Consider the following 25,545-nt stretch of genomic DNA (forward strand, 5'->3'; position numbering starts at 1 on the left):
GTCACTGAACTAGAAGCAATGTTTCATACATAAACTTCTTTTTCATATAAAGAAGGCGTTGAAGGAAGAGGAGGAAAAGAAAAAACGACAGCATTAACAACGTTTGAAACGTGCATTGAAAAAGAGATTGAAGTAGGGGAAAAGGAAAGGGATATGAAGAAGTGGAGAGAGTTAGGGAGGGGATGAAAGAAAGAGAGGGGTAAGTGTTCGTAGGAAAATATCGGTGGGGACTAGTCTAGCTCGAAAGTCTTTCCAAGTTGGCCGGCTCGACTCACTACTGTTTTCACTATGGCGTGTATAGGGTCGAGTCGGCTCTGTGCTCGTGCGGAAAAACTGTGCCAGTTCGGACATCTCTCTCAAATAAGAAAGAAACTTTCAACGACGTTTACCAAATCACGAGCGGAAATCGAACGCGTTCTAACTTCAAACGTACAACAATGTCAAGTAAGTTTTCTTATTCGTTTTTTATTTGAACGAGTCATGTTTCGAGCATGTATCATATCAATCAACAATAACTTTTAGATTACGTTGATTTAATATTTACTTAGAATTTTTAAGTTATAGCATTTAATTTTAATTTACAATCGATAAAGTTGTTGTCGTCGGTTTCATTCAGTTTTAGGGAAATCTTTCCCGTCGTTTAAACATAACCTAAACCAGTCAAGCATTTAATTAAACAATGGAGTGTATCATCGATTACGCGTTTTTATAGCTTTGGAATCAGTTAAATTTTCATCGTAATATTTTAGAAAGATGATTCAGGAAAGTTGAACATTTTTTTCGAAAAAAAGGTCATTGAAAAGTTATTGGAATTTTGAAAGATTATATAAAACATTCTTATTTTAAAGATCATCGAGATAAGTGTTGCAATCATAAACCTTCGTCTTATGTTCTTTTATCAAACTTACGTAATACACTAACAGCGCTTTATTTAAAATTTGTTAAAGATTAGATTTTGTATAAAAGTTTCTCTTTTAACGAATAATTTATTTCAATTAAAATATTGCTTAATATTGATTTATCGTATACAATCCGACAAAGCTTTTCAATCATAACAAAATTTAAATCATAACACAATTTAAATCATAACAAAATTTGAAACACTGAAAAAAATACGAATTTTGCGCCTTTTTCCTTGGCGTCGGAACAGCTGTGTAGCAGACGACATGACGCGCGCAACTACGTGATTCCAACGTTCGTCTAGTAAAAATTATTTCCAATAATGTATTTTCTGTTCGTATCTAAAAAATAAAAAGACGAATACGTAAATTAAACGAGGATAATTTAACATAGAAAATAAATCCTTTCTCGTAAATATCTTACGTTTAATTAAGTCACACGAATATGAAACACTTGTTTGACTAAAAGAGCGACGAGCTTAAAGTGACGCATGCGCATTAGACTTCTTTCAACTTTCGAATTCAAATAGTCGTATGGCGCGACGCGACACATCAGAATTGCGAACATATATAATATAATAGTCAATAATTTTTTAATTTTATTGATGTTTTCTTGCGAAATTGATATATCATTAAATATTACTTTCGAAATTTGCAAGTATTTATGTATTCAATCGATTAAAAATTTGATTATTAAGAAAAAAGATAAAGGTAATTAAAACAGGAAATATAATATAATAAATTTTGGACGAAAAGAAAGAGAAAGTCAATATATAGGCGCATAAAAACAGGTATATTTTATAATTTAACTGATTTGGCATCGGTGATGTTATGCGTCTATGAGACATTACTTTCAGGTTCGAATGTTAAATATGCTGGTAAACTTTCTCGTACAAAAGTCGAAAGAGTTAGGATTTTGAAATTCTTCGGATGACTTTAAATGACACGCCTTGCTTAGCCATAGATCGGTCGACTAGCTTGTTCGTATTACGTAAGCTTTGAGCAAATGTTCATTCCCTTTTGCTATCTAGAAATATTCTTTGGGTTTTTAACGTAATAGTCAATATTATCCAATTGGTAAAGGAGAAAGAACCGATTCTCAGGACGAACAGACGAAATTTGTCGAGACCTTTCTTCTCATAAGTAGGTTAACCCATTTATGAAATATCTCTGACGCATGTGACGTATCTTCCTTCACTTTCTCGTGCTCGTTCGATTATACGAAGTATATTTTACATTTTTCTTCTTTTTTTGTCTTCTGTATTATTTTAATTTATAGTTTTCTGAGATAATAAAATTTAATCATAAAAAAACCTGTTAAGCTTTTTATATAATATCGTTCGATTCGATTTTTAAAATTCTTCCTTAAAGAACAAATTTATTTGAGAATTCTTAATCTAAAAATTTTACGACTTTTTCTAGTATTTCCTATTGGATCTTTAATATGCAATGAATTTAAAAATTTCATTAAGTATTTACAATATTCTATATGCAACATTTTATCTCATTTATTTCTTTTAAATACAAATGATCGATGTGTTGCATACTAGAATCGATTTGTTTGAATCATTTTTGAGTTAAAGATTATTAAAAAATGATAATTATCGTCATTAACCTTTGGTTATTAATGATCAAACCGAGAATAGAAGTGATTATAATTTTTTATGTTGTTCTTTAACTCAGGCCATTCTTTTATTCCGTAATAATAAGTCCTGAATATTTTCATATTTCCAGCAAAAGAAAATAAAAAAAAAGAAGAGAAGAATATATTAAAAAGTATGCGAGGTATTTTCTGTTTCGAAATATCCCGTAATTATACTTGTATCTTTCTTTTTATTATCGTTTAGGTTAAACAATTCCTTTGATGTAATAACACGTAAGATTCTCATAAGTATTATAAAAAACAATATGAGATAATTATTATCTCGCACGTTTAAAGTGCTTCATGCTAATACGTTGCATTGAAAGTGGATTATAAAAAGCATTACGAAATATAACACATCGATATCATTTATTATACTTTTTGCATCATTTAATATAATTTTTACACACTAATTAGGTTATTACAAAGTTCTAAAACTTAACAGATGACCTAACATCCGGTTTCAAAATTCTAATATGTAGCTTGAAAAATATTCTTAAATTGTAAAAACAATAGTTTATGCATTAGAATTAAATTAATTAAAAAATATATCGAAGAAATAATTAAAAATAATGTAAAATAATTATATTCAATTATATTAATCTAACAGTTTTCCTTTTCTTTTCTTATATGGTCAATAAGTAAAAGTTGTTTTTTTACGTCAAACTCGCTTTAGTTTAAAACAAATTAAGAGATATTTTTTTTGGTAAAGCTGGAAACTCTCGTATATACGTTTCTTTTTTTTTCTTTTCTCTTTCCTATATCGTGCAAGCTTCCGTTTTAGGATAACGTTAGATCATAATTAATTAGAAATATGGTAGAAGAGATCGTGATTTATGGCAAATATTATTTTAGCACATTAAAACGGCTTCTCCATTTACGAAGTAACAGATGAATCATCATTGTCACACAAGTGCGTCAAACTGAACGTTACCTGCATGAATGAACAGAAAACCCATGGAATCTATACCTACATATGTAAGGATAGATTCGATTTAGTTCGAGATAGGATATTTCACGTGCGTTACATGCAAAACGGTGCTACAAAACGTGATTGTAATCTTTTTTTTTTTTCATTCGGGAGACGATACGTTCGTCTCTATTTTGGGAATTTTTATTATTGCATTATTCAACGTATCACAAAGTGTAAGAATATTTTACAAGTACAATATAATCAATAATATAAATGATCCGTATTCGCGTGATATTTGAAAACTCTATAGGGGTGTTTATATCTGAATTAAAAATAAATATTAGAAACAATCGTGTTAATATAAAAATAATTAATGTCGGGGTAAATTTAATAATCGGTACAAACTTTTTCTACCTTTTTATTTCTATTTTTTTCTCTCTCTTTCTCTCTGTCTTATGAAAAAATCTAAATCCATATAATATTTTTTCACACATCCCCCATATCTTTTCGCATAAATGAGTGATTTGAAAAATTTCGACCCTATCGTAGAAGCAATTCTATTTTCTTCTTTTTTTTTCTCGCTCAAACTCACATTTATTTATAGATCATTCTTTATATTCTTTTTACGGATAAATTATATAATTAATTCGTCCCGTTCGCGAATGGTTTTCCCCTAGTTTCTTCCGTCATTTTTTTTTTTTTTTTAATGCAAGTCAATTCGCGTGCATTTTGATGAAGCCATACACACACACACATACACACATATTTATGGGTGTGTATCGAAGGAGACATCGCAGCACGCATATTCGATCGTTATACGAATACTTATGTATAGATATTTGCTCCTTAATCTCTCATTGTAAATCCCGTCGCGAAAGAATTCCTCGAAGATTCGTTTGATCGTCAAGTTCCAAGGATTATTCCTTCTTTCCACCTTCTTTATCTTTATCTTCCCCGAGGAAGTTTTCAATCATCTTTCGATTTAACTTGAGAATTCTCATGAATGAAGTTAAACAAATCTGCATCGAGATATATCGTCCTTGGAAAAAAAAAGAAAAAGAAAAAAAAAAGAAGAACAAAAAACAATGAACAAATCCTAGATGTTATTTGCTTCGTTGATATAATCTTCACGAAGTTGAGGATAATTTATTTATCATTATCTACGTACCCTTCTATATGTAAACAGGATATAATTATTCAAATGTGTGAACTCATAGATATTTTCTATTTATAAAACTAAATCTTATTATTTGATCTATTAAAAACGATGAAGTAGTTTTATTAACATGATCGAGTACTATTATTTCGAATTAATTAAAACAAACAAGAACGAACAAATTATATTCATCAAAAATACGTACGAACTTTGAAAACTTTCGAAGTTTCGACGTGGAAATTATTTTAAATATCAAATTTTTTTTTTTTTCAAATCGACACTCAACATTTTTTAAACCCTATCTCGTGTATTATAAAATAAATAAAATAAAATAAATTAATACACACAAATTTTTGAGGTAACTCAGAAACGTTATCGTAATTAGCGTGTATAAATGAAATAAAAGTAAATGATAAGATTTAAAACAAAAAAGAAAATAATAATAATAATAATAATAATAATAATAATAATCGTTGGTTAACTATCAGACAAAACAAAATGATCAAAGTTTCACTTGATGGACGAGAGTAACGTTCAGAGTGCCCTCGATACCCAAATGTGAGTCGCAGTAAAAGTTGAACACGATTATATAGCTCTTTATGTGCGTAGGTTTGTTTTTTCTTTATGTATGTGTTAGTTAGATATCTATTACACACACACACACATACATACTTTTACATATCAACTGACGGAACCAAACAATTCGTTGTTTAACTAGCCAAAAAATATTTCTTTTCTCTTATTTTAACATCCCAGTTTATTACTTTCTCGTTGAATTTTTTTTTTTTTTTTTTACCCTAATTATAATGTTCCCTTTCTTTTTTCTTTTTTTGGTTTTCTTAATACTCATCGTTAGAATCGTATTGATAATTAACTTAAGGATTCCATGAGCGCGTAAAACGTGTGTTTATTTTAAAAATATTCTCATGGCTTCTTTTTTCTTAACTTTCATTTTCTCTCGAAAAGAGAAAGAAGAAAGAGAGAAAAGAAAAATTTCGTTTTGTCAAGGTCGTTCGAATTAACGTAACGTGCAAATACTTACACATTTCGCTTTCTCGTATCGAAAGGATGCTGTTAAATGGTCGTATCGAACTCGTTTTAATCATTTTTCCTTTCTCTTTGAAAATCTTCTTTATTAAATATTCTTTTTCAAAAATTCACCTATACGCACGAATATAATATAAAACGTAATCGCGTGCGTATATTGTTTATTCAAAGTTAACGTACGCGTTTAGATAAAAACGTGTTAATAAAATATATTAACAATAAATAATTATACGTAAATTCGGAGATATTATTGATTTTTTTTCACGTAAAATTTAATAACATTTGTTTCTTTTTTTATCGGACATTAAAAAAAAAAACATTTATTTAATCTTTGTGGCGTATATACGATTATCTTTTCATACAAATTCGTTCGTACATAATTTTTCCATTAGATTATATGGGTCGTTAGTAATTAACTGGTTAAATATTTACATAAATCGTAATTAATATACAAAAGAATATACTCGATTGAAATTTTGACGCCCACTTTAACAGCAATTATTAGTTAAACTTATAAGAGTTTCTCTAACGCGAGAACTGTTTTTTTTATTTTTTTGCAATCCTCCACCCACGTTCGCATCTTTTAATAAAATCAAAAAAAAACTATGATATGTATTGTACAGTGGTATATATTATATACATACATATACATACAGTTATATATAGATATCTGTCGAAAGATGGAGTGAAAGTTTGATTAAGTCTCACGAAACTAACGGCCCCAACCGATTGGGGGGCGTTAAATAATTCTGAACGCGAGACGTTCATTCCGGCTTTTCTAGACGTTACATAAAATAACCTTTTTAATGCCGCAACTTTTACGCAACGTCGAAATTTGATAAAGAATCTCTCTTTCGAAGAAAGAAAAAAAAGAAAAACAAAGAAAATAAAAAAAAATATAATAATAATAATAGTAAAATATAAAAAAAAATAGAGGAAATAATCTCTCGTCCACGCTTGAAACATTTTTCTAAGAAAATGTGAAAATCACTTTCACACCCTCTGTTGAATAATCGTTTAATCGTTTAATTTCCTATTCGAATTGTAATTATCAGATTTTTTCGTTTCTCTAAGTTAGATCACTTTTCTAAGATTTATAATATAATTTGTAAAATCGCATAAATTCTCTCAAAAACAAACACAAAAAAAGTATCAAATCGTTAACACGTTGAGTGCCAAGTAAATTCCTTAAAGAAATTCCAATCAGGTGACTGACATTCTGCCTGATTTCGGTAGATATTAAATTAGTATGAGAAGGTATTCGTAAAAAATTTATATTTCGAATCCGTAAAAGAGGAAATAAAAATACCAAATATTCTCATAAATTTATTTCTTTTTTTTGGGGCGGGGGCGAGGGGTGAGGGAAGGACGATTACGATCTCGATGGTAAAAGGTATGGTTGGTTTTCTCCATGATGACCAATTGCCTAAAGATTCGCGATGTCTCATTTATTTAATTAATTAATTACAATTAGTGTTTCTTTAAGAATTTCTATTAAGAGAAATGTAAGTTTCGTCATTCCCAAAATCGTTCTATGTATTTTGTATCATACGTGCCGATGTAAAATATAAAGTATTGTTATGATTCAGCTTTAAGGAGATATCATATTGGTTGAAAGGAGAAAGATCATCGTAACTCTCTTCGAATTCCTTTCAAATGGCCGAGCGAGGCCGTTTATCTCTCGTGTTTCCACTCTTTAATCACCGTTAGTACTTTCTTCGGTGTTGTTTGACGTTGATATCTCCCCCTACTATGCGTATCCAGATTATCCTTTACTCCTACCACTTTTTCTAAGAGTTCTATCTTTTTTTTTATTTCTTTTTTTTTTTTTTTTTTTTGAGGAACGTTTAACAATTATTTTATTAGTTGTATTTGATTGATTCCGCGGATTGAAATCAAATTCATTGCATCAAAATTAGCATCCCCCTTTTTTATATTTTTTTTTTTTAAATTAATTAGTCATCGAAAGTAATGGTGGTGGTGGTGGTGGGGGGGAACTATTTCGAAGAATAACAAATGTATGATTATAAATAAATATTAAATTTGTGTTAGAAAGGTATATAACACACCTATTGCTATTAAAAGGTCAATAAACTTTTCCTACTCTCGATACGGGAATGAACATATGCATACACATATGTGTGTATGTGTGTGTACACGTTTAATATGAAAAGGGTAAGAACTATTCGAGGCCAAGGTTGTATTTATATATTCAGCAATTAACTAGTAGTGTCTATTCACTTCCTTTCATTTGCTTAGACATACCAAACGGTAGGATGTCGAAAGTTTAGAACATACGTGAGTCTTTGGAAAAGGTGAAAAGTAAAGTTACGTTTATTTTTCTTTTTTTTTCTTTTTTTTTTATTCCAAATACGATTAGAATAAAAATTCTATCGTTTATCGTATATATTGTCAATTCTTCTTATAATATACTCGGGAGAATTAATATCAGATAATAATTTTGAAAATATTCGATAAAATTGTAATGGATTGATTGTTTGGTTTTTTTTTTTTATTTAATTGAATTTAATTAGAAAAATTTATAAGAGCAAAGTTTTCGAAAGGAAACGAAACGTTGATCGTTGGTAACGCGAGAAATGAATATGTTTTCAAGAATAGGAACAAAACGAAGGAGAGATGGTTAGTTGCAGAAGGCGAATGCACCGATGGTGCATCGACTCTCGGATTATTCGTGAGAGAGCGACCTTGATTCGTCGAAACGTTCCGCTCATTAAATGTGAGCGAGTAAGTGAGCGCGAGTGAACGAACCAATGGTAGTATATACTTACTAACATACGAACGATTTCAAAATGTGGGTCGTTCGGAGTATATACGGAGAAAGTGTATTTTCCCTCTCCGTGTCTCTTGACATTCGATATCGTTTCTCGAGAACGAGAACTCCTTTTTCCCATCGATAACATCTTTTACTCTTTTCCTTGATCTTCGTTAAATACAAATTTTCACTTTTACTTTTTGGTCTTTTATATTTTGTCCATTTAACATAAAATAATTCATTAATTTTACTATTTATTTTTACTATATTAATTAAAATTTAACATAAAATAATTAAGATACGATTGTGCTAGAACAAATCTAACGAAATTATTTATGATTCAAATTTCTTGCTTTTTCTTATATATATATATATATATAAAATTATTTTTAAAATTTATATAATTTAAATACGATATCAAAGAAATTAATTAAAATATGATAATTTACGAATTAATTGATGTGTAATTGATATTTGTATCGGTGATTACGATACGTGGCTTAAGTCAGAAAATTATATAGATTTGTTTTATGTCTTATCTTATATGTATATCTTATACTTTCATTTTGTCAGCTTATCCTTTTATTTCTTATTATAACACCTTCAATTTCCGTATTACCTGTCCAGAAATATGTTTAATGTCAGCAACAAAAATATCAGTATTTATTTTAAAACTCTTTTTTGGATTGTGACGAAAGTTAAATCTTAAGAAACTGGTATAATTCGTTTCAATTAAATATTCATTTAATATTCATTTATAATGAAATAATCATAAAAATATAATATTTATATATGTATATATATATATAATTATCCATGATTTAATTTAAAAAAAAGTATATCTTGTATGCTACATATTATGCAATATTGCAATCACTATTAAATATCGATTTAGTTTTTAGACGTATTAATGCAATAACTTGAACATTAATATTAATCTATGATTAAATGATTTAATGGCATTTGGTTTTAAAAGTTTACTTTAATTTGCGGTTTACCATAAATTTTTATCTCTTTTAACGCAGTTTCGATCATTCTTTTAATAAGTCAAGGCTGGAATAAGTTGATATAAGTGAGGTTTAAAGAAATTACAAACGCTATTACTATTATTTATGATCTTTAAGATTTATTTCGCATTTGTGAATTTGAATTAAATGAACACACATACTCACACACAAGAAAATATATTTCCAATGTTATGATTGGGCCTAATTAAAAAAAAAACAGGAAAGGCGATCGATTTTTTTTTTTGTTAAAATTTCAATTGATTTTTCTCTTATTCTTGTGTCTAGATCGTAACGAAATAATTTAGATCAACGAGTGAAAGTTATCCTCCTCCCTTGGAATGCTTTATTAAAAGAGAAAACCTTTTGGCTAGAAAGAGTTGTGCAGATGGCTATGCATCCACGTTTATACAAGTATACACACGTACACTTACACACATGTATATATGTATTTATCGTATGCACGTATACATCATTTCGATTAGAAAAATTCAAATGATTTTTATCAATTATTCTTCTTTATCCTTTTCTCTTTCTAATATAAGAGAAAACCTTTTGGCTTGAAAGATCATATGGCTATGCATTCACATATATTTCTATTACATACACATACACTTGGACGTTTTGTACGTAGAAATAATTTCAATTAAGAAAGTTCGAATAAAACATTTAGGATTTACATATTTTTATTTTTATTTATTACATATTATATTTATTACATATTTTTATTTTATTATTTTATTAATATTTTATTAAATATTCCAATCATTTTTTTATTCGTCCTTCTTTCTTCTTTTCTCAAAAAAAATAGTCTACACGCAAAAACTAGATCTGTATTTATCATAAAACATTTCGTTTCTATATTGTATAATTTAATAAATTTTATATATTTAAAAATATTATTAAGATAGATTTTATTTTATATTAAAAATACGAATGGCCTAATCAAAATATTTTTGGATTTCTCGTTAATCGTCTCATTTCTGGGGTTCTTCTTTTTCTCTTTTTTTTTTCTTCCTTTTCTTTTTTTTAAATTTTGTAGCAGTTTTAAAAAAAATTATTTATTTTATCGATAATCTTTCGATCGTTTGTACAGATGTCCGAGGAGACGACTTTTACAAATTTTCTTACGAAAGAACCACTAGAAGAATGTGCTTGATCTTACGAAACTCCTGTCAACTAGCGATTAAAAGTACTTACAATACACATATATGTATATATATATATATATATATACATATACATACACAAATAAATACGTTCTACTTCGTAGTCCCATCATTGATTCTAATAATCTTAGGAATGTTTTCTCAAAGCTAACACAAATTTATCTAATCTTCGATTTAGAGGGAAAGACGCATATACTTCTATTTTATTATCATAAATTCCTCTCTTTTTACCTATTTTATTACATCCTCTTTTTTTTTTATTACCTATTCCCTCATCTATCTTAATAAAAATTATAATAATAATAATAATAATAATAATAATAATATATGCGTAATTGTGCGTTCCATCATTAATGCCCATTGCAAATAAATGATTCATAGATTATTATTAACGTTTGCCAGACGATTTTATTTTTTTAATGCGAAATAAAAAATACAAAAAAAAATATATAATCGATGATCTAAGCGTTGATTTTAGTTTATAAATAAATGTTCTTTTTTTTTCTTTTTTTTTTTCTTTTTTTAAAAAAAATTAAAATTACGACTATTTTTTTATAAAAAAAAGATCAAGGTTCAAGATTATTAAGTGTTAATATTTTTTTTTCTATCTCTCTCTCTCTATTTTTTTTTTAACTATTAAACCGGTTACAGTCAGTCAATCTAGTTCACATTTATTACGACAAATTTACTTAATATTTATCAAAGTTGATAACACAGATGTTAGATACGCACACACATAGAACACACATAGAACACCCATGAACATAGAAGATTGTCCTTGATTATGGTTAACTCCTACGCTTATTTTCCTCTTCGTTATTTGATTTTTTCTTGTTTACTCGTCTCGTGTATCTTGTATTTAATTTAAATGATGGATAGAAAGAAAGTAAGAATGTAAATGACAACAGATTGTTAATAATTATTAGCAAGATTAGTAGTCTTAATAGTTGAACAAACACTTACTTTCTCTCTTTCATCGTCTCGACGAAAACAACAAAAAATTCTATGATGTAGTCCTAAAAAGGGGAAACAAAAACCTAGATCCATTCAACGTGATTAAAAAAAATAGTGTTTCGTCATGTTAACGTAATCATTTTTCTATATAGTTCGACCAATTATTGTTTTCTATTGGTTTTTGTTTTCTTTCTTTTGCAGTGAATTAATTTTGAACGCAAAATAGGGATTGTTGCGTCACGAGTAAAGGAAAATTAAATGTTATAAAAATGTAACTAAAGTTATATACTTAATATAATATATTAGAGATAAAAATTGAAAACGAAAAAGAAGTATAACTTCAAAACAAATCTACAAAACGAATAAAAAGTGAACGCAAGTAGACAAACAAGAAGTAAGAAAAGCAAAATGAAAAACTTAGATTTACATAAAAAGAAAATATATAGGTGCAGTTAATATAAATAATATTACGAAAGAAAACGAATAAAAATAGTTCGATAAATAAATTGATTGTAAACAATTTTGTTGTCGTCCTTTATTATTTTTCTTTTTTTCTTATTATTAAAAAACTAATTAATTATAATTGATCATACTACATTATTTTTGTTATTTCACATTATTTCGTTATTTCTTAGATAATGGCGTAATCACGACTACGTCCTGTATGAACTATAAAAGTATAAGCGTAAACTGTAAGAGAAGAAAAAAAAATAAAAATAAAAAGAAAAAAGAAATAAACTTACGCGCGTTTGTATTAAAACGCCATAACGATTGCCAGTTGTGCGTTATTAGGAATCGATACGTATGTATGTTCCCCTTTTCCATACTTCTACTCTATAATGGCCTTGGATGTTTTTTTTCTAATTATTCGTTAGAGGGAAGGTGGGGAGACCAGATGAAAATAAAAGCAAGATATAATGAACTTGTCTATCGCTTAGCTAGATAACTGGTTGTGTTGGTTAAACGAATGAGAATGCAATCAGTCGTAGTGAAGATCATAGGACATGCATGGGAAAATATCAAAGACTCTGTCGTCATTGCTCAATGTTTCATATCCTCCCGTGTATCTTATATCTTATTATGTTTGCACAAATACAAGCACCGTAAACACGATATTACGCGTGTGTAAATATTCTCATTTTTTTTTATCTTTTTTTTTTTTTTTTTTTAAATATTTTATCACGTACGTATAAATTTTATCGTACACAAATCTAAAATTGTAAATTTTATACTATCATTTAAATTCCATATATTAATTATTTTTCAATTTTATTATTATTATTATTATTATTATTAAAGATTGTAGAGGGAGTAGCGTAAATATTACTATTTTTTTTCTTTTTTCTTTTTTTTTTTTTTAAATACTTTATCACGTACGTATAAATTTTATCGTACACAAATCTAAAATTGTAAATTTTATACTATCATTTAAATTCCATATATTAATTATTTTTCAATTTTATTATTATTATTATTATTAATAAAGATTGTAGAGAGAGAGAGAGAGAGAGAAAAAAAGAAACTACGAGATCGTAATGCGAATGTTACAAAGGTGTAAAAATATCTCGATAGTTTTAGATTGGAAGCCTTGAAAGGTAGTATATATTTTGTCCTCGTTAGAAAAATGGACATTTTAAATAATGTTTAACTAGTTCGTTCTGTGCGTTCGTATAATAGGTTCGTTTTGCCACTACTCATATAAATTTCATAAAAAGATCAATCATTACTCTGTTCACGCGCCGTTACGTTTACCATATAGACATGCACTTTTGTTTAACTCTTCTCCATCTTCTTCGTCTCGTGGCCTCGATTAATCCTCCAGGTAAAAGATACTCAACTTGTGCAATTCTCTTTCATTCCATCGAATTTGTTGCCATTTGTGTTAGTCGTAATCCCCTCGATTAGGCGTGTCGAATTTTTCCAATTCTATCTGTCTATCATTTTTGTGTTGTTTTTTTTTTTCTTTTTCTTTTTCTTTCTATTTACTATTATTAGAAGAAGAATGTGTTAGTTTATTATGTATGGGAATTGTATGCAAGTATATTCTCTTACATACGCGAAGTGAACGTAGTTGAGAAACTCTTGAATAATCAGAAGCATGCTACGCGATGAACAGAGAGAGAGAGAGAGAGAGAGAAAGAAGGAATAAAAAAGAAAAGAAAGAAAAATAGAGAGGGACACAAAAAGAGTATGATCGTGTAACCCGTGTTGTAGTAGTATCAAATGCGTGCCGTTAGAATGTAATCGTTCTTTAATTTTATTGCAATCAAACTATACCTGCCAATTTATAGATTATGCAAGTATTCCTTTGAAACCGATATAATGTTTTCGCAAAGAAAAAAAAAAACAAAAAGAGAAAAAGAATTTTCTTTATTTCCTTCTCACTTTCCTTTCTTCTTATTTCGTAATTTGACTATAAAATGAAGTTGGTAAATGATAATATTTTATTTCAATACGACAAGTGTATATATATACATACGTTGAATATAAAATTAATTGGTTAATAATTGGATTAATTCACTTTACGAATATAAAAATGTATAGAACTATGATGGGAACAAATAAAGAATGAAAAACAACACAAAGAAAAACTTAGTTGTTAACGTGCGAACGGTTGGGATTAGAATTAACGATTGTAACGTTGAACGTAATAGTTTTTAAGTGATATGACTCCGTAATAAGGCGGACGCTGAACGTGTTGCACAAGGGGAAAAGTAGTTAATGCCATATGCAATCAGACCGAACGCAGTAGTAAATGACGCGTTACGAGCAGCCCGTAGCCGTCTCGTTTTTTTTTTCTTTTTCCTCTTTCCTTCTCTCTCTCTCTCTCTTTCTCTTTTTAAACACAACAACGTTTTCTTAATTCACAGGAATGACAAATAAAGTTAGATGAAATATACGTGCAATGAACGTCGATTAATGAAATAAAGAAACGTTTTTTAAAGTTTTAAACGTTTAATTAAAATAACGAAGGAAGGAAGGAAGAAAGAAAGAAAGAAAGTCGATCGGTGAAAATATGTTGTAACTTAAAACTATTCCTTTCACGAATATCCGCGTTGTCGATATGTGGTGTTGTTTCTTATTTACTTTTTTTTTTTAATCGCGAATATCACGAGTAGTTATATACGTTCAATCCATATTTAATTATTTATTACGCGGGTGTGCGTATCTTATATAATAATAATAATAATTCGTCTATCGAGTAATTACATAAATGGAAACGCAAATAAAATATTAAGGGTGGTAAAATTAAAATGATAGTGTGCACACATACGTAATATACACATATAATATTTATTATAGATATTTTATTATTATTTTTTATTCAGATTATTTTAATTTATTCATTATATAATCAAATTAGATAACCGAATTAGAGATTGACATGAATTATATTATCTAATAATAATAAAAATATCTAACTGTGTATATAACTCGTATAACAAAGTGTTAACAGTAATTATACTTATATTTTATATGGAATGAGGTTAAAAAAAAAAGAAAAAAAGAAAAATACAAATGGTACATTCTAATGGACATTTCTTCGTATTTTTTTTTTTTGTTCTTCTTTTTGCAGAACAGAACGACAACAAGAGGAGGATTATGCAGGATAGGCATCGCGAGATCGATGAGTTCAATGCAAACTATTCAGCCTGGATCCTTGCCCGATTATCAAATCGACCCTTACCGTCTCGTAGAAGACGACCTTAAACTCGTGTACCATCAGATACGATCGGTAAGCCTTTTTCTATTCTACTTCTGTTTCTATTTCTATTTTTTAATTTTTTTTTCCACCTTCTTTTGTATTTTTTCTTTTTTTTTCTCTCGCATAATTTTCATTCACGATACGATTATTATCGTTCTCTTTAAGAAAAAAATTGTATATTCCTTCTGCTTTTTCTACTTTTATTTTTTTCTTTTATTTTTTTTTCTTTTCTTTTCTTTTTTTGCTCTTTTATTCCTCTAACAACAACCTTACTCGAAATTATCTCGTTGACTTCTTATTACAATCAGTCTCGTTAAATTTATAATTATACGAAAGAAACGATAAAGAAAGTGACGGAGGTTATCAGTACGTTTTTTTATTAATTAAAAGAAAACAAAAGGACAAAAGATATCAAAAAATGCGTTGATAAATTTTACGATCGTTAATTTGTTAATTTTATACTCAATTATTTGAGTATAATGAGACAAAAAAAAAACAAGCAAATACGAATATCTAATTAATTTTAATAATTTCAAATAGAGTAAGTGCGTTAACGATAATATATTGACCTGCATTTTATTATTGACCGAAGAGGTTAAGAGATAAAAAAAATGAAGAAAAAAATGATAAAGATATCATTGCAAACAATTGATAATAATAATTTCGGGGATATTATTGTCAAAATTATTTAAATGGAGATTATTGAAGCCAATTGGCGAACACAGGAAAAGACCAATTGGAAGAGGAAATAGAAGAAGAAAAAAGAAAAAACAAAAGAGAGAGAGAAACGAATGAGTTATCTTTGGGTTCACTCATCGATTCTTTTAAGGATCGTAAAAAAATACCGGAAGGGAGATTCCTTGTAAAGAAATCGTCGGGGTATCGGTTCGTAAGCCATAAATTTCAACGTGACGATAGTCATTGTCTACCTTCATACGGTTAGGGTTTCGCGCATAGAAACAAAAGTTTATCTTTCGGGATCTAATAATAATATAAATATTCATCCATAAATATTTCATCGTATGGAACTGTACAAAAAAATATTAATTAATTAATTAATTAATTATTTATTATTATAATTCTGGATCCCCCCCTCTCTCTCTCTACCAATACAAAATAAGAAAATTTATTCATACTTCGTTTGAGAAAAATTCGTTCCGAATGAAGTAAAACCGAGAGTCATTAAAAAATTTAAATCGTAATAAAATAAAAAAATAAATGCAATTGGATTAGGGTTGTTGTAGAGTGAGGATAATCTTTTTGATATATAAAATATTTGATTGTACGAATAGTTTAATAGAAAATGAAGAATCTATCGTGATTCGAGTCGAACCGAATTGAACCGAAAGCGAACGAGAAAGCAAGCAAACTCGGTTTCACGGCTTCACGGTCTGCATATGACCGAGACTTTTACTTATTTTAAAACTAGCATACGCGTATCTGCACGTAGTATCTACTGCATAAATATTTACTACACGGAATAACACGCTTAGAAAGCTCTCACACCATTTATAAAATTTATACGTTTGTCCCATTAATGAATTTCTCGATTTGGGTAAATGGTTTCTATATGAGAAAAACAAAACAAACCAAAATAGAACACGTGGGTAGATGGTTGACCTATTTTCGTCATCGGAGAATATAAAATAAAGAAAACTAGATCAAAGTTATACAATTTAACAATTTTGATTGTTTTACGTTGAAATTCGAGACGATATTAATTACAAATGTTATAAATGTTATCATATTAAATGTTTTTGTTGACTAATTGAACACTTTTGTTTGCCGATGAATATAATGATCGATCGTAAATATCAATTTGTTTAAATTGTTCGGCTAATTAATTGAATTTTAATTAGAATTATTTGACATTCTCGAGGAAACATTTAATATTAAAACATCTTAAAGATATTGTAGTTAAAATTTTACAAATATTCTTGAATTCGATTAGACCTTATCTTCGGTGGAAAAATTCCATTTATTATTTTAAGAAATGCTTATATCTGTTTCATGATAAATTATTGATTAATTAACGTTTTATATGATCTATTAATGTCAAGTTTGTATCAGAGTAAAATGCAATTTATTAATAAATAAAATCATAATGAGATAAAATAATCATTGCACGTGTATGAATTATCACATATGAAAATAAAACTTGATGACATTAAAGTGTAAGGTCAGCTTGTTAGACTAAACAATCAAATGAATTCTTATTTTTTGTTCACTCTTGGTGTCTTAGAAGACTATAATTTCCGTTCACGTGATCAAAAGAGGTAAACGGAACATTTTTATGACGTAAGCTTACGAAACTCGACGAGTATGTGCGTTCCTTTCGACTTTGGCCAAATTCCAGGGCGAACTTTCATCCTGAACACGATTAGAATCCAAATGATTTAATGTATATCTCTTCCTAAATCCCCTTCCCATATTTATTGTAATCTTTCTATTTCCGGTTTGAGTATTTCTCATGTTAAACTATAAATAATGTCTTTTAATTAATTAAATAATAATCATTAGAAGACAATTTTTGTTCATCGTAATTTTGCGCGAAGTTAAATCTTACACGCGATGAGATGCATTTGTCTGTTTCTTTTTATATATTTTAATATCTCGACTAAAATTATTATTAAATTACTATTATTATTATTAAATTACTTTTCCAGGTACTCGACAGATATTCGATGCAGGACGATTTAAGAGAGATAGCGAAGTATTATTTCAGTGGACAGGGAAAAGCGATAAGACCAATGTTCGTAATCCTTATGGGACGTGCTATAAATTATCACAAGGACGAAACGAAGTGAGTATTTTTGGTTTTCATTGAAATTTAATTAATACAATGAAATCTTATCAAATTGTAATTATTTTTCTTTCTTTTTCTTTTTACAATATCTTTCAATCAATCTTAATATTTACGTAATAAAAATATACAGAATGAATATACGAGCAAGAACAATACTACTACTTCAATCGCTACGAAAATAACTTTCTAAAACTTTCCAAATTTTTCTACAATCGTACTTCATGTATTATAACTTTAACTTGTTCTTTTTTTTGGCGTTCATTCTATTGCGTGTTAAATATGTTATAATTCATAGAAATAGATATTTATATTCTAAAATTAATGTAAACAGTAACATAAAAAAAGAGAAGAAGAAGAAGAAAAAAGAACGAGTTATTTCCAATCAGATTCTTGCATGCACCCAAGTCTAACACGGCGTGCGACATTGATATACGAATTGGTATTGGGTGAGGGTTGGGGTGGGGGTTGGGGTGAGTCGTAGGTAAGGTAGAGAGGAGGGGGAGGAATCGATTACGATCGTTTTTTCGCGACGATAAAAATATCGGAACACGATCGTTATGAAAGCGACATAACGGCATGAACAAAAAAAGGGCGAACAAGGACGTAGCTTTGAATAATAAAAAGAGAACGCGCGAGATCGGTGAATGGGAAAACTGGAGTAACGCGTGTCGATAAGTTACATACGTAATGCACCATTAGTATTATTACAACGGAAGTCACGTTTTATTGGTATAGGAACACGGACATGATTAGACGGATAGATCATTTGTGATAAATATATATATATATATATATGATACTGTCGGTTTAAATCTCAATTTACATTTGAGATGTCAATGACACGGATGAAAAACTACCTGTCGGTTATTTTTCTTCTTTTTTTTTTTTTTTTTAAATACGATTCAATTTTCCAAAATTATTCATGAAAATTATAAAAAAAAAAAAAAATACGAAAAGTAGAGTCATGCGTTATGAATTATTAATTAATTCTCGATCATAATAGTCCAAGCAACGGAGGGGGGCACGGTTGGTAATACGGATCGGTGACCCTTTCGAGAAAAAAAAAAGGAAACGACAAAAACTCGTATGTTGCTGGTTAACTCCAAAGAAGGATTACATAAAAATGACGCGACTTATTTGAAGTGTTTTGATTAAATTGAATTAAATGTGTTGATAGAAAAGGAAACTCGGAATACTCATCCCTAAAAAGGGTAGAATAAAAAGATCCAAAAATTATCTTATATTTTCTCATTGTTTGTTTGTTTCTTACTTAAACGAGACTTTTATCTTTTCAGCACTTTGACGAACCTTCAACGAAGTCTTGCTATGTATGTAGAAATGATCCATAATGCTTCCTTGCTTCACGATGATGTGATCGATCAAGCTGAATGTCGTCGAGGGAAACCATCGGCAAATGTTCTTTGGAATCAACAACAGGTTAAATCAATTATTTTTTCTTTTTTCTTCTTTTGTTCTTTTTTTTTTTTTAAACAAATGATCTCGTAATTTATTTGATTTTCATTTCGGGTCGACCTTCCGAGAACGAATTTCTCTCTCTCTCTCTCTTTCTTTCTCTGTTAATTTTGTCTCCGAAATAGTCAAAAATGGAAAGAGGTCAATGCGATTCGTGACGAGCAAGTTAACGTTATATACCTTGAGACCGGAATTAAATTTTGTGAAAAGTAAAAAAGAAAACAAAGCATTCGTTTAGTTCTTTTTTGTTTTTTTTTTTTTTTTTTGGGAAACAATTCTTGCAACGGTGTCAAAAAAAAGTTCCTTTTATTACGTATAAATCAACGAATGATTATAAATATTACTACATACAATTGAATAATCATAAATAATATTCTCTCTCGAAATGATTCATTTCGTAATAATACGTTTACGATAAATATCAAAAGAATCTCAACGTGTTGGAATAATTGTTACTATTGTGTGTGTGTGTATGTGAATACTCGTAAGTGAAATAAGAATACGATAGAGTCAGACATATGATAACTATTAGTAGTCACTGGTTCACCATGCACATTTCCTCGATATCGATCAATCGTGTATGTATTGATCGATATATTTATGCATGTAACGTATGTATATATATACATATATATATATATGTACTATTTGCATTATTAAACTTAGGAACTTACGACATAGGCGCGTGTCATCGCGTAGAAAAGCGAAACTTCACTATTGGTTTGCAGTTTCTAATTGCATAGCGAACAACACTAGTTGACAGTAGTAGGTAGTATACTTATTCGTAGTAGGTAGGACATCTTTCCGCGCCTACTTCGATTACGCGTCCCATTGCAAAATGCACGTGCGTGTGCATTTACTGGCGTTGAACTCACCGAGAGTTGTTGTTGCGGTCCCGAGGAAAAGTTCTTTCGTTTCAGTGGGCGCGGTTAACCGTATCGTATTATTATTATTATTATTATTATATAGATCGTTAAAATTATTTCTTTCTATTTTTTATCGTAGACTCTTCCTTTTTTTTCTTTCTTTCTTTCTTTCTTTCTTTTATCTTTTTATTATTTTTGAAAAGAATCTTGGAATATTCAATTAAATCGATATTCTTAAGTTTCTTGTATTATAATAACTTTTTAATTAAATGTTATTAATTGAATAAAAATAGAAATTATATAAGATTAACAAAATTATTTCATTTGAAAGAAAAAAACAAACATACAAATGATTACCAGTATATATATACGGAAATATGGTTGGATCGTGGAAAAATAAAATTAAACCTCTAGAACGATGATTTATTATTTGAAAGAGCATAACGAGCGAAAGCGGGAAAATAAAAGAGATAATACGGGATAAAAGTAGTAATGAGAAGGAATGAGAGAAATAACGACGAAAATGACAGGAAAGAAATGGAAAATAAGTAAACAAAGGGAAATATGAGAGGGGTGGGGGGAAACGAGAAATAAAAAAGGGGGTCGATATACCTCCTCCTCCTTCTCCTCCTCCCCCTCCTCCTCGAATAAATCGCGAAACGAATATACGTCTAACGAATTGCGTAACGGAGTCATATTAACGAGACGCTAATCGAGAGAGTTGTTGCTCAAGTACACGTATAATACTTATCGTTATGTTACTCCAGGGACGTCAAGGCCGCATCGGCATGTCATCCTCGACTCAAGGCACTAGTGAAAAAGAGAAAGAACAGATAGACAGACAGACAGACAGACAGACTGACTAACAGAGAAACGCGTAATTTGTAATTCTTTCTTGACACGTTGAGAAAAAGTTAGCCGTAATCCGTGCCAAAAATAAAATCACGTGGGAAGAAAAAAGAAAAAGCAACACGAAAGCAGGGATACGTTTTCGGTGTTTTAACTAATTTCGTGATTTTTATCGTCTCTTCTTCTTTTGTTTTTTTTTTTCTCTCTTTTTTTTTTGTCTGACAAAATATCCAATTTCAGAAGACTGTGTGAAAATAAAAAAAGGAATGAAATAAAAAAAATGGAAAGAAAAAGATTGTTTTCAGTTTGTTCAGTAATTAACACTCGAACTATGAAATCTGTCAAAATGATGGATTTCTTGTCTCGTAATTTAGCAATACCTTTACTCAAAAATAAAATAATATCATTAATTTATTATATCAATATAACGGTTTGATTTTTTTATATAATATTATTATTTTTAAATTAATTATTAATTTAATATTTGTAAATTGTATATTAATGAACACATATTCTGTTTCACATTTTATAATTATTTATTATTACAAAATTAATATTTTATAAAATATTTAATGTTTTTTTTTTTTTTTAAAAATAACTTTCCTTCCGTATTTCGTAAGATACACATGGCACGTGTATGCGTATATAAATATCTTTTATTTCGCTTAACCGACATATTTTTCGAAAGAAAGAAAAGAAAAAAGCGTGATAAATGGGCGTCTTCTTGGTGGTGTTTAATGATGGCGGTTTATGATGATGCCGGATGTGAAACTCTAAAACGATTGTCAACGCGATCCGAGACAACGGAACAACAACGTACCGTGACCTCTTCCATGAGCTACCACGTTTCCTTTCGATCGTAAACCAAGTTCCCATTCTTTGTATTTTAACGCGATAAGAAAGACGAGAGACTTTCGCGGTTTTACTAAGCTATTTCGTGACGTTAGTGACGTCTTCATTAACAATTTATTATTATCTATATTGCATCTTACATATACTACACAACCTACATTCTTTCATACATTTTTTTCTATTCTTTCATTGTGCAAAATCGATTAACTTCTTTTACATAAGCTAATATATAAAATCAACGTACGACGCCTATATGAGTCGCTAGTAAATATAAGGGTTAATATTGAACACAATGTTAATAAAATAATTATTATTAAATATGTGGAATATAGAGGATAGAAAAATTAAATAAATTCTCTCGCGTAATTCTCCCCCTTTTTATGCATATGTTATTTTTTTTGTTTATTATATCAATATATAACGGTTTGATTTTATATAATATTATTATTTTTAAATTAATTATTAATTTAATATTAGTAAATTGTGTATATTAATGAACACACATATTCTGTTTCACATTTTATAATTATTTATTATTACAAAATCGCATATGTCTTGTATATATTATAAATTATTTTGTTTATCAGCGATCATGCGACTATATGGTAAAACGTAGAAATATTATTTGTATTGGATAAAATATTATTTATACACAAAGGGGAGTAATATCGAGTAAACAATACACTCTTAACTACCCTCCTTAGTTAGAAATAGTGGGAGAAAGTTAGAAGAATAAAGATCGTAGGTATTGTAAAATATGATTGAACTTCTAATGTATATTTTAGGTGACGTTGGCTGGCAATTACATTCTCACGGTTGCTACTATGTTACTAGCGCGTCATCAACACGACGAAATAACTATTACACTAGTTGAGGTATGTAAATTCATTTTAAAGAAAAGAACTACATTATATTCCTTATTAAATATTTCGTCAAAATCATTTGATAATTCATATATCGTTCACATTTAGATTATATCGGACCTGGTGAAGGGTGAGTTAATGCAACTTGGCTCAAAGGAGACAGAAAATGAAAGATTTGCTCACTACCTCAATAAAACGTTTCGAAAGACGGCCAGTATGATGGCTAATTCGCTTAAAGCGGTAAGTTAGAAATGAGAAAAATTCTTACTAATAAAAATGCTATAATATTAGAAAATTAATTTTTTTCCAAACTTTCTAATCAATTTATTTTTTTATTGTATTTTATTCGTAGACGGCACAGGCAGCTGAGGTGAACGATGAAATAAAAGAAATAGCTTATCATTACGGTCGAAATATTGGAATTGCATTTCAATTAGTAGACGATTTTCTAGATTTTGTTGCGTCCTCTGCAATGATGGGCAAAAAAACGGCTGTCGATTTGAAACTCGGCTTGGCTACTGCTCCTGTTCTTTTCGCTTGTGAGAAGGTAATAATGAACTGTAATTCGTTCATTCGTTCGTTCAAACGAAATCGAAGCAAGCGTTAATTACGAGACAAAACCATTAAATATTTATTAATATTTAATATTGAAAAAACATTTGTACTGGGTTTGCGTATTTATAGTACATGCTCAATTTTTTGTAAATAAAACATTTGTTCAGCTCGACCTACTCATCTAATTATCAACTGTACACGGTTTTTAATTTTATCATTTGTAATACTTTCTAACGAACAATTTTAATGAAATCTTTCATATTTGTGTTTTTTGTTGTTTTCTAGTATCCAGAACTCAACGCGATGATCATGCGTCGATTCCAAGAACCAACCGACGTTGAGAAAGCGTACGAGTTGGTACACAAGTCGCACGGTCTTGATCAGACGAAATTTTTAGCAAAAAAACATTGTGCCGAAGCTGTCAGATTGATTCAATCGTTAGCCGAAAGCCCTTACCAAAAAGCTCTGATAGTTCTTTCCGATTTGGTTATCAATCGTATTAAGTAGCATCGTATGATCGAATAATTTACATTGGTTTCAAAATGCGCGCTATATATTTATATATATAAGTATATATATAGATGATATCAGTTGGTTTAATGGAAAAAAAGGAAAAAAAAAAAGAAAAATAATAATAATTATTATTATAACAAAAAGGAAATAAAATAAACAAAAAAAAATAAAAATATTCGATATCCACTTAAAGAGGATAGATTAAACGATGAGATGTTAAGAGAAATCTCTCATCGAGAAATGTTTCTATCTCCAAAGGAGATAACGTTTTTGCACAATGCATCGTCCACATAGGGATTTGTTAAAATGCACGTATATTAAAAGTTTAATATATATGTTAACGCGAATAATGCGTATAAATGCAGATAATGCTCTGAGTTCGTTAATGTCGATCATTGACAAAGAGCTTATTTTAAGATGTAACATAATGTTTTTTAAAAACTACTCATTTATATATTACATATTATAATAAATATCGGATATGGGAAGAAATCAACGACGTACCTACAAAATCGTTCATTGCAAAAAAAACAAAAATATAAAGGAAAACAAGTTAATTAGAAAAAAAGCATAAGTATTCAGTTCATAAGTATTGAGTTGAAGTATTCTTTTTCTTTTTTTTTCAAATAAGCTTAAATGCGCATATTGTGTCGATTATTGTTCAACGTTATCAACGTTATCAAACATCGCATTTCTCTATTTTTGAATAATGTCAAAGGATAGCAATTTTATCACTCATTAAGTACCTACTCCTGTGTGTTTTATCTTTTGTTTGTAAAGTGAAGAAAACAGAAAAGCATGTGTCTGCTGTTTTGTAGTACATGTACTGTTTAATAAAATTACATAAATAATAGAAATAGTAATAAAATGCATTAGCGACTGTGAGCCTTCCTTTTTTTATGATTGAATAAGTATTAACCGTACACAATCAATATTAAGACAATTATATGTGTACGGTGAAAAAAAATGAATAAAATAAAATGAAACACATTTTCGATTGAATTAAAAAATCTGTGGAAACAACAAAAATTGTTAAAAAAGAAATGAAAATAAAACATTAAAAGGAAGGTATTCGTGTGAGCTAATTCGCTTAGAAAGTACAATCTGCAATTTAGCACGATATAGTGTGGAGAATATCAAGCCAAAGAAAGCCTTCTGGTCTCTTTTAATTCTTTCACTTGTTCGTCAACGAGCGAATTTACCATAAACAAGAAGTACTTGTATTCTCCTTTTATAGATTCAAGTTTTAAATGCGAAATGTATTTTTGTTTTTAATTTTTCTTCATAAAATTATCATGTGCGTGCTGACATTGCCTTGCAAAGGCCGAATATTTTATCATTGTCTAAAGGACATAAAAAAACCATGTTCAAAATGTTGATCAGAATAATTATGATTTACAAAAATATAGAATATATTAATATCTTATGTATGATAATAACTTATATTTATAAAAACAAATTTATGTATATAATTGTTATAAGATTGCAAGTCGTGTTATAAACTA

The 25,545-nt window shown here is 28.8% G+C and overlaps 1 protein-coding gene across 1 annotated transcript; it reads left to right on the forward strand.

The window, feature by feature from the left end:
- Positions 1 to 8: 8 nt before the first annotated feature.
- On the forward strand, positions 9 to 24,148 carry LOC122520170 (all trans-polyprenyl-diphosphate synthase PDSS1). The gene is made up of 8 exons (XM_043640182.1): positions 9 to 444; positions 15,135 to 15,293; positions 17,930 to 18,066; positions 19,365 to 19,506; positions 22,895 to 22,984; positions 23,081 to 23,212; positions 23,325 to 23,519; positions 23,813 to 24,148. Exons 1-8 carry the CDS (start codon positions 289 to 291, stop codon positions 24,032 to 24,034), a joined length of 1,233 nt encoding a protein of 410 aa, XP_043496117.1. The 5' UTR covers positions 9 to 288; the 3' UTR covers positions 24,035 to 24,148.
- The last annotated feature ends 1,397 nt before the right edge of the window (positions 24,149 to 25,545 follow it).

This window comes from Polistes fuscatus, unplaced genomic scaffold (genome assembly GCF_010416935.1).
Source record: "Polistes fuscatus isolate 324 unplaced genomic scaffold, CU_Pfus_HIC Scaffold3, whole genome shotgun sequence".
Taxonomy (NCBI): Eukaryota; Metazoa; Arthropoda; class Insecta; order Hymenoptera; family Vespidae; genus Polistes; species Polistes fuscatus.